This window comes from Mus caroli, unplaced genomic scaffold (assembly GCF_978045245.1).
Source record: "Mus caroli unplaced genomic scaffold, Mus_caroli_1 scaffold_10, whole genome shotgun sequence".
NCBI lineage: Eukaryota > Metazoa > Chordata > Mammalia > Rodentia > Muridae > Mus > Mus caroli.
The window spans coordinates 34,669,594-34,683,804 of NW_028227265.1; the positions used below are offsets into that span (position 1 = coordinate 34,669,594).

General features: G+C 46.9%; 1 protein-coding gene across 2 annotated transcripts; it reads left to right on the top strand.

The window, feature by feature from the left end:
* Positions 1–3: 3 nt before the first annotated feature.
* Positions 4–13,670, top strand: Ciapin1 (cytokine induced apoptosis inhibitor 1). 2 transcript variants are annotated; one of them, XM_021169472.3, is made up of 9 exons: positions 4–124; positions 4,572–4,757; positions 5,527–5,679; positions 7,645–7,721; positions 8,424–8,586; positions 9,961–10,034; positions 10,912–11,027; positions 12,510–12,588; positions 13,034–13,670. In XM_021169472.3, the coding sequence occupies exons 2-9, from the start codon at positions 4,601–4,603 to the stop codon at positions 13,142–13,144; spliced, it is 930 nt and encodes a 309-aa protein (XP_021025131.1). In that variant the 5' UTR covers positions 4–124; positions 4,572–4,600; the 3' UTR covers positions 13,145–13,670. The 2 variants fall into 2 exon arrangements, with proteins under 2 accessions (XP_021025131.1, XP_021025132.1); XM_021169473.3 differs by lacking the exon at positions 4–124 and adding an exon at positions 131–421.
* Positions 13,671–14,211: the final 541 nt, after the last annotated feature.

Consider the following 14,211-nt stretch of genomic DNA (forward strand, 5'->3'; position numbering starts at 1 on the left):
TAGCGTCACGCGTCAGTGGGGCCGCGTCCGCTCACTAGGACTCAGGTGCTGTGCGGTGTCTTCTCGCGAGAGACCAGGACGAGAAGCCGGCGTCCGCGGAGCGGGTTTTCAGGCTAGGAGGAAGGTGAGGACGCTCCGGGTCGCTCGAGCATCTGACCGGGCCTAACGGCCCTCCTAGGGGCCACTCTGGTCTCCCGTGCTCTCGCTTCGGCTTCTGGCGCCGTCATTGTCACCCCTTGGGGAAGCCGGGGTGAGGGGCCGCGGCGGCCGGGGCTCTGCACGCGGCGTGCTGGACGCCGGGGCTCGTCCGCCGCCTCTTTCCGCGTGAAACCCGGAGCTGGCATCGGGACCGCCAGTTTACTCCTAGCCATCGGTGGTGACCTTGAGTCTCCTCCAGGGCACTTGGCGGAAAGCACCAAAGGTGGGGAGAACCTGGAGCCACAGGTTGTCCGTTCGAGCCCGGCATTTATGTCCTAGGATGCTTGTTTATAGAAGGAGCCACCCAGGCTTTTGTCCTGGAGAGTTGCCCCTGTGCCGGGGTGTGATCTCTAGCGATCACGAGCCATTTGCAAGGTCGGGAGAAGTTCGCTTCTCGGCCTGAGTCCAAGCTGCGGGTCTTCAGAGTAGAGCGGACTGCCTCGCTTGCTCCACCAGGGCAGGCTTGATGTTCGCTAGAAGTAAACGGTGTATGTTTAGTGTCATGGTCATGGGAGGAACATGTATGTATAGGTGCATACGCATGTGTGTGGAGGCCAGAGGACAACTTGGTGTTTCATCAAACTGTGGCCACCTTCTTTGTGACAGGGCCTCTAGTTGGCCTGAAGCTTACCAGTTAAGGCTGAATAACAAACTTGGTCACACGAGCTTTTGAAATATATATACACACACATACATATATACATATATGTATGTACATATATACATATATGTATGTACACATATGTACACATATGTATACATATATACATATATGTATGTACATATATGTATGTACACATATATGTGTATATATTATATGTATGTATGTATATACACACACACATATATATATATAAAGATTCTGTGTGTGTTGGGGAGGAATCGATTCTCTGCTTCCACTTTGAGTTCTGAGGGTTAAACTCAGGTTGTCAGGCTTGTGTAAGCAAGCACCCCTAACCCACTGAATCAAATCGTCTTGGTAGCCCACACACCAAGGTTTTCTATGTGGGTTCTGGGGCTCAAACTCCTTATGCTTGCAAAGCACAGCCTCGACCTTCCCAGAGCCCTGATAATGGCTTTTGAGAGAAGAGTTTCACCGAGGTTCGAGGAGCGTAAACTGTCCTCAGAACTCCTACACCAGCCTCCCGAGAGAGCTAGGATTACCTGCAGGCTCCGACATTCTTGGCTATTGGTTGGTGTTTGTTTGGCTTTGTGGTATTGAAGAGAACCCAGGTCATGCTAGGTTAAGCACATACCACTGAACTGTGCCCCTATCCCTAATCAGCTGGACCTGCTACCACTGAGTCACCCTCAGCCTCCCTGCCACCTTAAATGGGACCCCAAGCCTAAGATTATGCTTCTTTTTTTTTTTTTTTTCGAGACAGGGTTTCTCTGTGTAGCCCTGGCTGTGCTTCTTAGGTGCCTTAAAGATAAATAAACCCACCTCCAGAAGTTACTCCCAGAGGAGAGGCACTGCTCTTACTGCCTGCTGGTAACTTAGCAGAGCGGCCTCAAACTCCCAGAGATCTGCCCAGCTTTGTCTGGAGAGTACTAGTATTAAAAGCAAATGCGGGCCGGGCGTGGTGGCGCACGCCTTTAATCCCAGCACTTGGGAGGCAGAGGCAGGCGGATTTCTGAGTTCGAGGCCAGCCTGGTCTACAAAGTGAGTTCCAGGACAGCCAGGGCTACACAGAGAGACCCTGTCTCAAAAAACAAAACAAAAAAAAAAAAAGCAAATGCGTATTCACCCGGTAGTAACATTTTTTAAAAAGCCATGGGTTGATGGTGTCAGTTGGAGGAGCGTCTAACAAACAAGGTCAGTTATGTGACAGTTATGTGACATTGACTTCTACTTCACCTCTTTAGTTGTGAAACAGCCCTGAGTCACAGCTCCTGAGTATGCTGGCTTAGGCACTGGAATTTTTTTCTTTTTAAATAATTTTGGGTTTGTTTTGGTTTGTTGTTGTTTGTTCGCTTGTTTAAATATTTATTTATTATATGTAAGTACACTGTAGCTGTCTTCAGACACACCAGAAGAGGGCATCTGATCTTATTACAGATGGCTGTGAGCCACTGTGGGTTGTTTTGTTGTTGTTGTTGTTGTTGTTTTAAATAGATTAACAAAAGCAAACAAAACAGATGAACATGGTTACACTTCTAGAGCTTAAAAGAACATTGTCTACTAAGGAAGTGCTGACTAGAAACTGTAGGTGTGTGTGTTTTGATGGAGGGGGAGGTTTAAGGTTTAATCTACTCATGAGGTCCCTCTCATTATGGGAAGCCGAATGTGTTGTTTTCTCTGATAATTTCCTGACAATCCCACTGGTACAGGGATGTCAAAGGCAAGGCTCTCCTGTGAGGTCCGAAGGATGGAAGGGAGCTTTGCATATTTTCCTTAGGAGCATCTTAAAGGAGGAAGAGGAAGGTGTTACCAAGACTGTTGGAAACAAAGAAGAGGTGGACCTGAGGCCTTTGATGAACATGATTCATTAACCAGCCTCTGTAGAATGTGTTACAGGACTTACTGTCCCAGGGTTTCTTAGTCAGTCTTAAGAATAGGAGGCTAGTTGCTATTCCTGTTTATTGACAGGAAAAGAGAAGAGACTAAAGCTGACTTGCAGTAGTCCTATGCCTAAGGAAACAGTATTTTTACTCTCTTCCCACCCAGCCAGTCTTAAATGTGAGATTGATTCCAAGTTGCCCAACTTAAAGATTTACAAAGATTCTTTCCCAACACCATGTGACAATTAGAAGCTTAAAAGTGTTCATTCATCATCCTTAGGGATTTAAAATCCAAAACTAAACAACCAAAAAATCCTGCCTGTCGGATAACCACGTGGCATACTTTTACTTCAGCTTTTTGCTGAGTCAGGGTAGCACACTGCTGATGTTCACAAGAAGAAACTGAACAGAAGGTGTGGTTGGAAATACAGTAAGGAAAGAGTCACCTTGCATTGGAAGCCAGATTTTGAAACTAGCCAGATAAGGAGTTAAGTTTTGCTGAAGAAATTAAAACCACTAGTAAATTATCTCTTACATGACAAAGCACTGTGCAGTGTAGTCAAGGGTGACTGGTGAAAGGTCATGGGTTTTAGACACAGGGGAATTACTTGAACTTTTTTTTTTCCAAGCCAAACGTGATGTTGCATACCTGTAACCCTAGTACTTGTGAATTAGGGGAGGCATGATCAGAAGTTCAAGACCAGCTTGAGCTATCTGAGTCTTGGACTCCTCCCAAAAACAGTTACTTAAAAATGAAATGCATTTTTTTAATTACATTTTATTTGTGTGTGTGTGTGCCCTCCTGTGCTGTACCTGCAGGTGTGGCTGTCATAGAAGTTAGTTCTCTTGCTCCATATGTGCTCATGAAGACTGAACTCAGATCATCAAGTTTGGCAACAAGTGTCTTTTACTTGCTGATCCATCCTTCTCCCCCCTCCCCCCAGCACCCCTCCCCTGTCCCTGCCCCCCACTCCCACATGAATGTTTTTACAGAACTGTAATGCCTGTTACTTAAATTCCGTCTGGGAGTGTGGTGGTATCCCTGTCCCAGAGTTGGCTATCTCTGCAAAGTCAGAAGTGTTCAGTGGGAACCTCCTACCACTGCTTCTTTGTTTCACTTACTTGAAGCTAGAAACTTGGTAGCATTAATGTTTAAGGAGAGAGGAGCTAAACAGAGGTATCTCTTGACCTCCTCGGTAAGCATTGTGTACACAGACCTGCATATCAGGTGGAAGAGAAAGTTGACCCGGGGCAGGGAGTTTTCATAATTAAAACATAGGTTTGGATTCTAATCCCAGTTTTTGTTTTACATCACATAATGTGTGTACAGTGTCGGCTGACACAGTTCTTTACCTATACATTGGGAGTGACCTAATATCAGACTCTTCTGAGGGTCATTTGAGGTGATGTATGTATAAGGTGCTTTAAAGAAGTTGGCTAAGGTTAAATGTTGAAGGCAGCAGTGGTTACTACAGAATCAGTCGAGTTGAATTTTTATAAGTAATGAAAAAGAAGTGTTTGGTTTGCAAATTAAAGCAAATTTTAAAAAGATGTAGCTGTGTTTAGGTTGTCTGCCAACTTACTGCCTTCCTTGCTGAGTCCTGTGCTGATGAATGCCCACTTGTTTCATAGCCAGCTCAAACCGAGCTATCTCAAAGATGAAATAATCTTCCTGTCTCCACCCTTCTTACTCGATGCTAATCCCCTTGTCTTGACTCTGCCTTATCGGTCCTGTCTACCTGTTATGTCAGGGACTGTTGGGATTCTGACGCCTGAGGCTCTAGTTCAGTCAGTCAGGCTCTTAGGGTTACCAGCTTTGGAGGACGCACGGGTTACACTGCTCTTTTGTCTTGTCTTGTTTCTTTTGCTAGTACCATTTAGGTCCAGCAGCACGGCCGGAATGGAGGAGTTTGGGATCTCCCCTGGCCAGCTTGTGGCAGTGTTCTGGGACAAGTCATCTCCTGAGGAAGCCCTAAAAAAGCTGGTGGCTAGACTGCAAGAGTTAACTGGCAGCGAGGGCCAGGTATTCATGGAAAACGTCACCCAGCTGTTGCAGTGTGAGTTCCTACCTGTCCTTGGCTCACAGGGCGAGAAGGGCTTGGATGGGAGCTGCTTGTCCATGGTTCCTGACACTTGGGTTTTGTTTGGGGCCACCCCATTTCTTTTTAGATGAAGTAGAGTGGACCCGGGCATGCAGTGGGTAATTTCTGCATGCTCTTGTGCTTTGGAGTCTACTACCATTCTAAAGAGCTTCTCTTTCACTTCTTCCCCCTCGTCTTTTTTGTTTTTGTTTTTGTTTTTCGAGACAGGGTTTCTCTGTATAGTCCTGGCTGTTCTGGAACTCACTCTGTAGACCAGGCTGGCCTCGAACTCAGAAATCCGCCTGCCTCTGCCTCCCAAGTGCTGGGACTAAAGGCGTGCGCCACCATGCCCAGCTTTTTTTTTTTTTTTTTTTTTTTAAGATTTATTTGTTATATGTAAATACACTGTACCTGTTTTCAGACACACCAGAAGAGGGCATCAGATCCCATTACAGATGGTTATGAGCCACCATGTGGTTGCTGGGAATTGAACTCAGGACCTTTAGGAACAGTAGTCAGTGCTCTTAACCACTGAGCCATTTCTCCAGCCCCTTCCCCTTGTCTTATTAAGGTTAAGAATCTGTAAGCTACAGAGCAGAAGAGTCTTAACGCTCTCTGCTAGTATCAGTGGCTTGCTATTTGCTATGGAGGTTCATTCTGGGTGATGCCTGTGTCCTGTGGGAGCTTGAGAGGCGGGTTGGGAGATTGCTTCCCAGCTTAGGCAACTGTTGATTCTTCTTTTCAGCTGCGCATAAGGAATCCAGCTTCGATGTCATTCTGTCGGGTGTAGTCCCAGGAAGCACCTCTCTGCACAGTGCTGAGGTTCTGGCTGAGATGGCCTGGATCCTCCGGCCAGGGGGCTGTCTTTTTCTGAAAGAACCAGTGGAGACAGCTGAAGGTACGGGTCTTGGTGCTCAGAAGGTGAAAGTTTAGCACAGCCGTGTCTGTGCGCGCGCGCGCGCCGTCTCCCTGAGACTGAGACTGAGGTACTCCTGTAGTATTAGTCCCTCAGGGGTAGATGTTAGAGTCTGAGGCAACAGAGCTGAGAAGATGTGCTCTTTGGTTGACCTACAAGATCATAAGTAGAAGGAGATTGCCACCTAAAATGGCTGAATCTGTCACCAGATGAACGGTTCATCTTTGTCATGTTTCTGACAGAGAGAACATTCCAGCACTGAGGAGGAGCACACATAGCAACTTCCTGTGAGTCTGTGGTTATTCCAGAATACAGAGTTTTAAAGCAATGGCTGGAATCCTGGGAGTAAAAAATAATATGCGAGAAGCTTAAAGTATTCCGAAAATTGCAAGCTAAAACTAATCCAAGAACTAAAGCCTTGAGGCGCAGTAGTGTAGCTGTCAGAATTGTTAATCCTGGGTTTCTAGCTTTTTTTTTTCTTCACTGAATTCAATCAAGATGTAGAAGTATTCCACCAGAAACAGTAAAATAATAGAAATGGAAGTATTTCAGAGAAAATAAAAATGTATTGTGTATCTATAGCTGTGACCTTGTTATGTCTATGGCAGACACAAGCTTTCTTGCTGGAAACTTTTATGATTTTTTAAGAGAGAAGAAATGTATGCACATTTGTGTATTGGTGTGTGTGTGTGTGTCTGCCGTCTGTATGTGAGTATACATGAACATGAGTGTAGTAGGAGGCCAAAGGTATTAGACCCCCTGTATGGTTAGTGGGGTCCGCTCTGCAGGACTGGAGAGGCAGGACATGGGAGTTTGACTGTGCTTACCCCACGCCATTGCTGGGTGGGTACCAGGCTATGGGGAAGCTGCAGGACACCGGTTGGGGTGGGGTGTGTGTGTGTGTGTGTGTGTGTGTGTGTAGCGCAGTCTGAGGTCCTGGGAACCGCTGGCTGCTCTTTAGGCAAAAGCTTTCTCCAGTACTCCCCCGTGGTAGAAAGTAGATGGGTAAAACAGTACCCTACTTCTTAGGGTGGGCCTGAGGTTAAATATCTTTTGTAGGGAGGAGTGTCTGGGAAGGAGAGTTTATTAGCTAAGTCCTCAAGGCCTTTACATACCTCATTAAAATGAAGATCTGTCTTGAGCCTACGTGACCACAGGGACTACTACATGTGGAGGGGGTTGGGACGTTTTTCTTACATGACTGAGGCCACAAATCTATGGAGGGCTGAGGCCTCATGCCAAGAGCCTGGTTCTCTGGGGGGGGGGGGGGGGGGGCGCGGGGGGGCGGCGATACGCCTTCCATCCCTTTAGAGTCACCAGGGTTTCTAACCTTAGCTCAACCAGGAACCAGGCTGCCTTTCATGGTCCTACAACCCCCGTCCTGGAGCTAGAGTTAAGGTTGTTGTGAGCCTTCTGAAGTGGGTGCTGGGAGCTAAATTCCCATCCTCTGCAAGGGCTGTGTGTGCTTATAACCACTGGGCTATCTTGCCAGCCTGTTCTTGCTGGAAATTTAAACCTTGAGTCATAAATGGTGAGAGACAGTACTTAGGTTTCTGTGTACTTCACAGTTTATAACTTTATTCATTATCTAACATTCTTTGGGAGGGGTTTCCAGGAAGCAGAACATGGACTTATGACCTGTACTAGCCTAAATAAGAATACTTGGGGCACTGGAGAGATAGCTCAGCAGACCTTCCAGAGGTCTTGAATTCAATTCTCAGCAACCACATGTTGGCTCACAACCATCTGTAATGACAACCATCTGTAATGAGATCCAATGCTCTCTTCTGGAATGCCTGAAGACAGCAACAGTGTACTCATAAAAATTTAATTAAAAAAAAAAGAATACTTTGAACCACCAAAAGATTTTTCAAGATAAATGTTATCACTAAACTAGTTTTCCCAACTTTGATATATGGAGCCATTGATGGAGGTTTTCCTTGACAGTTAACAATGACAAAATGAAGACGGCCTCTAAGCTGTGTTCAGCCCTGACTCTTTCTGGCCTCGTGGAAATAAAAGAGGTAAGTGTGTCGATATCCATCTTTGTTAGGTAAACCTTGGGTGACCCAAACCTACAGAGTGTTTGTCAGTAATCCTGGGCAAGTGAGGTGATAGGCACTGTGCAGAACTAGGAAGTAACGTGATACTTGCTGCCTGAGAGAGAGAGAGAGAGAGAGAGAGAGAGAGAGAGAGAGAGAGAGAGAGAGAGAGGATGCTTTGAAAAAGAAAGCCTTGGGAACAGGTCCCTTCTGAAGACTCGGTGGTTCGCACTGGCCTTCCTAGAGCTGTTAAACAGTGATGTGCTGCAGGGAGGACGGCGACTGACTGCTTATGTCCCACTCAGTGTATACAGCTCTTAGGCTTCTATGGAGTATTGTCCCTTAGACCTTTGGTAGAGACAAGACTGTGGAAGGGGGTGTGCACTTATGACAGTTGAGTAGAGAGATATGTTCAAGTTAAGAGAGGCCTTTGTCGTTCCATATTTTCTAGAAATTAAATTTTAAAATATTAGCATTTTCTTGGTTTGAAAGACGTGTTAGTCAGTTACAGCTGTATTGTTATATTCCTGCTTTTTTTTTTTTTAAATGTGATTCAGGCCTTTAAATTCTCTTTTTGAGACAGAGACTCACTGTTGGATGTAGCCCAGGCTAGCCATGTGGCTGGCTTGGTGAAACAGTGAATGGAGGAGCGTGCACTGATTCGTGGGATGTCTTCAATTGTAGTTACAGAGGGAGGCCTTAAGCCCTGAGGAGGTGCAGTCCGTGCAGGAACACCTGGGCTACCACAGTGACAGCCTGCGCTTAATCCATGTCACTGGCAAGAAGCCAAACTTTGAAGTGGGTTCTTCTAGCCAGCTAAAGCTTCCCAACAAGAAGTCTTCTTCAGGTAAGACTAGCTGGGGATACTCTTGTGCGTGTGGTGGGGAGGGTGGCGGGGAGGCCTGCCTGAGTCCTTTCTTCAGTTGATGAAGTCTCTCAGGCCCTGGGAGGATGGATGGGTTTGCCCTCAGGAGACCTCACAATGGTGATAGCATTTTCATACATGACACTCATACAGAAAAAAGGGTTTTTGTTATGACCTTTTCATGTACATCACTGTACCCTGCTCCTCCTCACTCCCTTGCTGCATCCCCTGTAGATATTACTGTAATGTCCTGTCAGAGCTGTAACCACAGTACCTGTTGGTCCTGTGGAACACCCTCCAGGATACGTCCTGTTTAAATGCTTAAACACAAAACCTGTGTTTCTTCTGCCTAAAAACTTGTGTGCATGTCTGTGTGCAAACACTGCTTATTTCTCATTCTGCCTGTTACTGTTTTCCCATGTTTCATTCGTCATGTTTCGGTTGTGCTTGGCTGTGAGGAATGCAGAAATCTGACAAGTTTGCTGGCATAGCCACACTGCACTCTTTTGCTGTCCAGCTTTAATCTTTCTGGAGTCCTGTGACCTCAGTTTACAGTGCTTACTTCCTGCCCTCTGAGTGGCAGGAATAGAGTTCTCGAGCCTGGCCTCAGGAAATACATGGACCTTTGATTTTGTAGGCCCAGGAGGATTAGGGTAGCTTAGATGAGTAATGCTCTTGTGGATGTTGTGAGTATCCAGCTGTGACACTGACAGTCTCTGGTGGTGGGTGTGCTTACCCAAAAGGCCTTGCCTAGGATTTGCCCCTCTAATGCCCAGCACTGAGGCTCACAGATTCTTTCTAGTGTCCTGACCTAGATGGAAAATGTCCTATCATTGTGTTACCTGGCCACCAGCCTCACTAGAGTCTGTTTTCTTCTTTAACAGGCTTAAGTGAAGCTAAATCTTAGCCACTTAGGAAGTTGTTGATACTTTTCTCATTTGACTCTCCAAATACTTAGAGTAGGCAGAGGGAGTACTATTACCATGTTGTAGGGTGTTAAATTCCGGTAGCAAGGAACAGGCAGGCAGCATAGAATGGATGTTGTAGCCCCACATAACAACCACAGCTATAAAACTAGGTGGGGTACCTCACCAGGTTCTCAGCATGCACGGTTAGGTGAGATGATGGGAGTGCTGGTGGAAAGCCTAGCTGAAAGCAAACAAGTAAGGAACACAGACTTCCTTTACTGTGTGAAGGCTGTACCTTCGGATCGTAGAGGAGCTGAGTGCCAGCTTCCCCTCCTGTCTTCTCAGTCTGTTCAGTCAGTCACTCTGCTGGTCCCCACAGGTGCTGGGGCTTGCTTGTAGTTGGCTTCTGACAGTTTAAAGAGTTCTTTTCCTTTACTGTTTGACTCAGTGAAGCCTGTTGTGGATCCTGCTGCTGCCAAGCTCTGGACCCTCTCAGCCAATGACATGGAGGATGACAGCGTGGTGAGTTGGCCCTGTGGTCACCTGACTGGTCCTCCCACCCACACACCCCATGCCTTGCAGTAAAAAGTGACCTTAGATTTTATTTGTTTAATTTCATGTGTATGAGTGTCTGTCTATCTCTCTGTGTATATGGGCACTATATGCATGCCTGGCGTTCTCAGAGGCCAGAGAGAGTGTCAGATCCCCTGGAACCGGAGTTGAGTTGCAGGTAGTCATTAGCTGGTAGAATACACATTTAATCCTAGCATTTGGAAAGCAGAGGCAGACAGATCTGAGTTCAAGGTCAGCCTGGTCTACAAATGGAGTTCTAAGATAGCCAGGGCTACACAGAGAATCCCTGTGTTGGAAAAAAAAAAACAAAGAAAAATAAGCAAACAAAAAGAAAAAAGTTGTTTCTGCACCTTTACTATTGAGGCAAGAGTGATGAGCAAAATAAGTCATGGTTTATGTTCTCAGAGTGTGCAGATGTAACTGTCTTCACGTTTCACAGATATATTTATAACTGTCTGCTTTTTTCCTCTCAAATTTTATGGAAAATGTTTCACTTCCATTGACTGTATTTTATTATCTACAAGTAGTCATATATTGAAATAAATACAATATTTTTCTTCATTTTACCTGTGCCCACCCTCCCCATGAAAACACACACACACACACACACACACACACTCTTTCTCCCTCCACCCGATTGCTCCTCTCTCTCTCCCTCCCTCCCTCCCTCCCCCCCCCCCCCCCCCCCCCCGCTCTCACCATTAGCCTCCTCAGCCTGTGGCCTAGCTCACAGTGGTGTTGCTTTTACGTTGCACTGTGTGTGCGTTGTGTGCTTTTCATCAGAGGGACCATGGCTGTGTTGCTAAGTGTTTGCATCACTCTCCAGGATCTCATTGACTCAGACGAGCTGCTTGATCCAGAGGATTTGAAGAGGCCTGACCCAGCCTCCCTGAAGGCTCCTTCATGTGGGGAAGGGAAAAAGAGGAAGGCCTGTAAGAACTGGTACGTGCTGGGGAGCAGGTCTGCTCTGCTGAGCTCTTCTCCAGGTGTCACAGCATCTCTCTGTCCTCATTCTCTTGAAAATGGTTTTCCTCTAAGATGTATAGAGGAATGAACTAAACAGGTAAACCTTAAAGAATGACACAGACCCACACACCATGGTGTAGATTAAGAAATGGAAGCATCCTGTCTGGGCATCCCAGCCCTTGAGAGGCAGAAGCAAGCGGATCTCTCTGAGCTCCGGGTTAGCATGGTCTATATAGAGTTCCAGGCCAGCATGCAAGAGGCTGAGGCAGGGTCGCCTATATAGCAAGACTGTTTTGAAAACTTTTTAAAATAAATAAAAACAAGCTGATCATATAGCTGAGCATCTAGGTGGATTTGTTTATTCACTTTTATTAAAGGGAGCCTAGTTAGATGTTGAGGGTGGGAAAGCTCTTAAGTTTCAGAGCCGGTGTCTTCTACAGGGATAAGGTTGCTCAGGGCAAGTCTTCCTATGTAAGCTACCAGTTTTTTGGCACCTTAAGGCTCAGGAGGAGGTGGGAGTGATGGTTTGTCTGTCAAGCTGAGTCTGTTGCTGTTTCCCTACAGTTTCCAATTGTGTACTGCTGTTGTTTTTGTAGTGCTGGGGGGAGTTTGAAAAACGTGAAATAGTAGGTCCCTGTGTCACTCTGTCCTAACACGGAAGCTTTGCATTGGTATTTCTACTAGTGCCAGCCAGGCTTGGCTTGTTTATTCATCCACTGGTGGTGGTTATGGCTCTTTGCTTGTGTGTTTGTTTGTTTATACTTTTTTAAAAAAGATTTATCATTATATCGAAGTACACTGTAGCTGTCTCCAGACACACCAGAAGAGAGCATCAGATCTCATTACAGATGGTTGTGAGCCACCATGTGGTTGCTGAGATTTGAACTCAGGACCTTTGGAAGAACAGTCAGTGCTCTTAACTGCTGAGCCATCTCTCCAGCCCTATTTTTGGTTTTGGTTTTGTTGTTGTTGTTGTTGTTTTGTTTGTTTGTTTTCTGAGATAGTCTCACACTACAGTTCAGGCTCACGGGGAGCTTGGTGTTATAACTTTGCTGACCTCCCCAGTGCTGGGGTCTCAGCCCTGCACCACCACCTTTGGCTTTATTCCAGTTTGCCAACATCTACAAATGAGAGGATTTCAAGTGAAAATCCAGATTTTCTTGTGTTTAATTTATTTTTGGTATGTTTGTGGTGCTGGGCATACAGCCCAGGGTCCTACACATGCTAGGGAAGTGCTCTACCACTGGGCTCAGCTCCTTCTGTTCATGAATTTGGGTCTGCTTCCCGCAGAAGTCAGCAGGACAGCTCCCCTATCCTTCTCCACTCTGCTGTCTTCCCAGCGACCTCACCCCTAGCCTGCTGCTTCTGTAACACTTTACTTGACATTGTGTAAAAAGAGAAAAGTCTTAGGTGTATGTTAGCACTGTGAGAGATTTGACGTTTCTGTTGGGTCCCCAGCACCTGTGGCCTCGCAGAGGAACTGGAGAGGGAGCAGTCCAAGGCGCAGAGCTCTCAGCCCAAGTCAGCCTGTGGAAATGTACGTACTGCACCTCCTGACACCCACCAACCCCTGACCCTAACTGCACACAGAGTAGCTGATCTTAAGGGATTTGTCACTGAGTGTTGTCATAGTGGGCCACAAGTGCAGCTGTAATGAGAAGAGGTTACCCTGAGAGGGAGTCGGCATTCTCATGCCAGGCTGGCAGTGGCTATCAGTTTTTATTTTGGCTGACCTTGCTGTGATCTCCTGTAGCAGAGGCTGCCTGAGCTACCTCTCCTCCGTCCCATGGGCTTCCACATAACTCAGGCAGGCCATAAACCTGCCTCAGCCTCCCAAGTATGTCAGTACAGCTGTGTTACCAGCTCTCGTGGCTGGAGCCCGTACTGACTGACTTTTCATAGAACAAGAGACCCGTGGGTGTACAAAGATGCCCTTTCCCTTTGGCCCTTTGCCTCTCTATGTGACTGTTGTTTCTCCACAGTGCTACCTGGGTGACGCTTTCCGCTGTGCCAACTGCCCCTACCTCGGGATGCCAGCCTTCAAGCCTGGCGAGCAGGTGCTCCTGAGCAATAGCAATCTCCAGGATGCCTAGGAGGGACCTCAAGCCCACACACCTCCTCCAGCAACTCCTGTCCTCAGCTCCTCCCACGGCCTCCTCCCACCTCTGGATTCAGTCACTCTGAAAACATTCACAGGGAGAGGCTTGCAGCCGAGAGAAGCTGCTGTGGGCAGTGGGGTGTGGTGCTGCTATGTCTTGAAAGACCAAGGTTTGAGGGGACCTGTCTCTTAGTGTTAGGAGAAGAGGGTGGATGCACCCTAAGGAACTCTGCTCCTGGTGTTACAGTGCTGACCCTCTCCACCCTTGAATATTTATGCTGAATAAGCTCCAGGCTCCACTCAGTGATGCTGCCACCTGCTGGACTTCCTCAGGATGTATTTCTTGGAGCCATGGGTCAGCTGTCAAAGGGCCTCAGGGGCACCAAAGAAGTCACTACCCCAGTTGTGATCCATCTTGTGTCCCTCTGCCTTTCTCACCTCACCCTGTTTTACTGTAGTGTTGTATCTGTGTCCTGTTGTCATTTCTGTTAAATGGTATTAAACTTCTGTGTTTCTGTGTCTCCCTTTTACTGTGAGTGTGTCTGTGTGTCTGTGTGTGGTAGTGAAGGGTTGTCTGTCACCCATCCACATTCAGCTTGGACTATGAAAATTGTTTTTGAAGAAGTTGACATCACACAGGAATGTGGCCAGAGCTGCCCACTAGCTAGGACTAGGATCTGTCTTCAGCTCCTATAGGAGCCAGGTGGAGAATGCAGGTTAGGGCAGGCTGGACCAGCAGCAGGAGGCCCTCTTCGTCTCCCTCCTGCCTCTGCCCACATCCCTGTTATCCATCATGCCTGCTGTTACCTGTCCTTGTTACTTGATCTTTGCTTCTGCTGCTATGGGTATGGTGAAAAGCCCTTTAAGAAGCAGAATTTCTGTTGACCCCAGTGACCCTTGCCTTGTGTTACCTCCCCTCCAATTACAGCAAACCCTGAAAACGTCTGGTGTTTCTCTTCTGAGTGGAGAGGCTTTGCTAAGTGAAAGGGTTTTACAGATGGACCCACAGTCCCTGCTGATTAAAGTTAATTAGACGGGAGATTATCCTTGGCCCATTCTGTT

Excerpts from the sequence above, each read along its gene's own strand:
- Ciapin1 (XM_021169472.3), top strand. The coding sequence starts at position 4,601 with ATGGAGGAGTTTGGGATCTCCCCTGGCCAGCTTGTGGCAGTGTTCTGG. Across the intron at positions 8,587-9,960 it reads CAACAAGAAGTCTTCTTCAG|TGAAGCCTGTTGTGGATCCT; the intron begins GTAAGACTAGCT and ends TGTTTGACTCAG. Across the intron at positions 11,028-12,509 it reads AGGAAGGCCTGTAAGAACTG|CACCTGTGGCCTCGCAGAGG; the intron begins GTACGTGCTGGG and ends TTGGGTCCCCAG.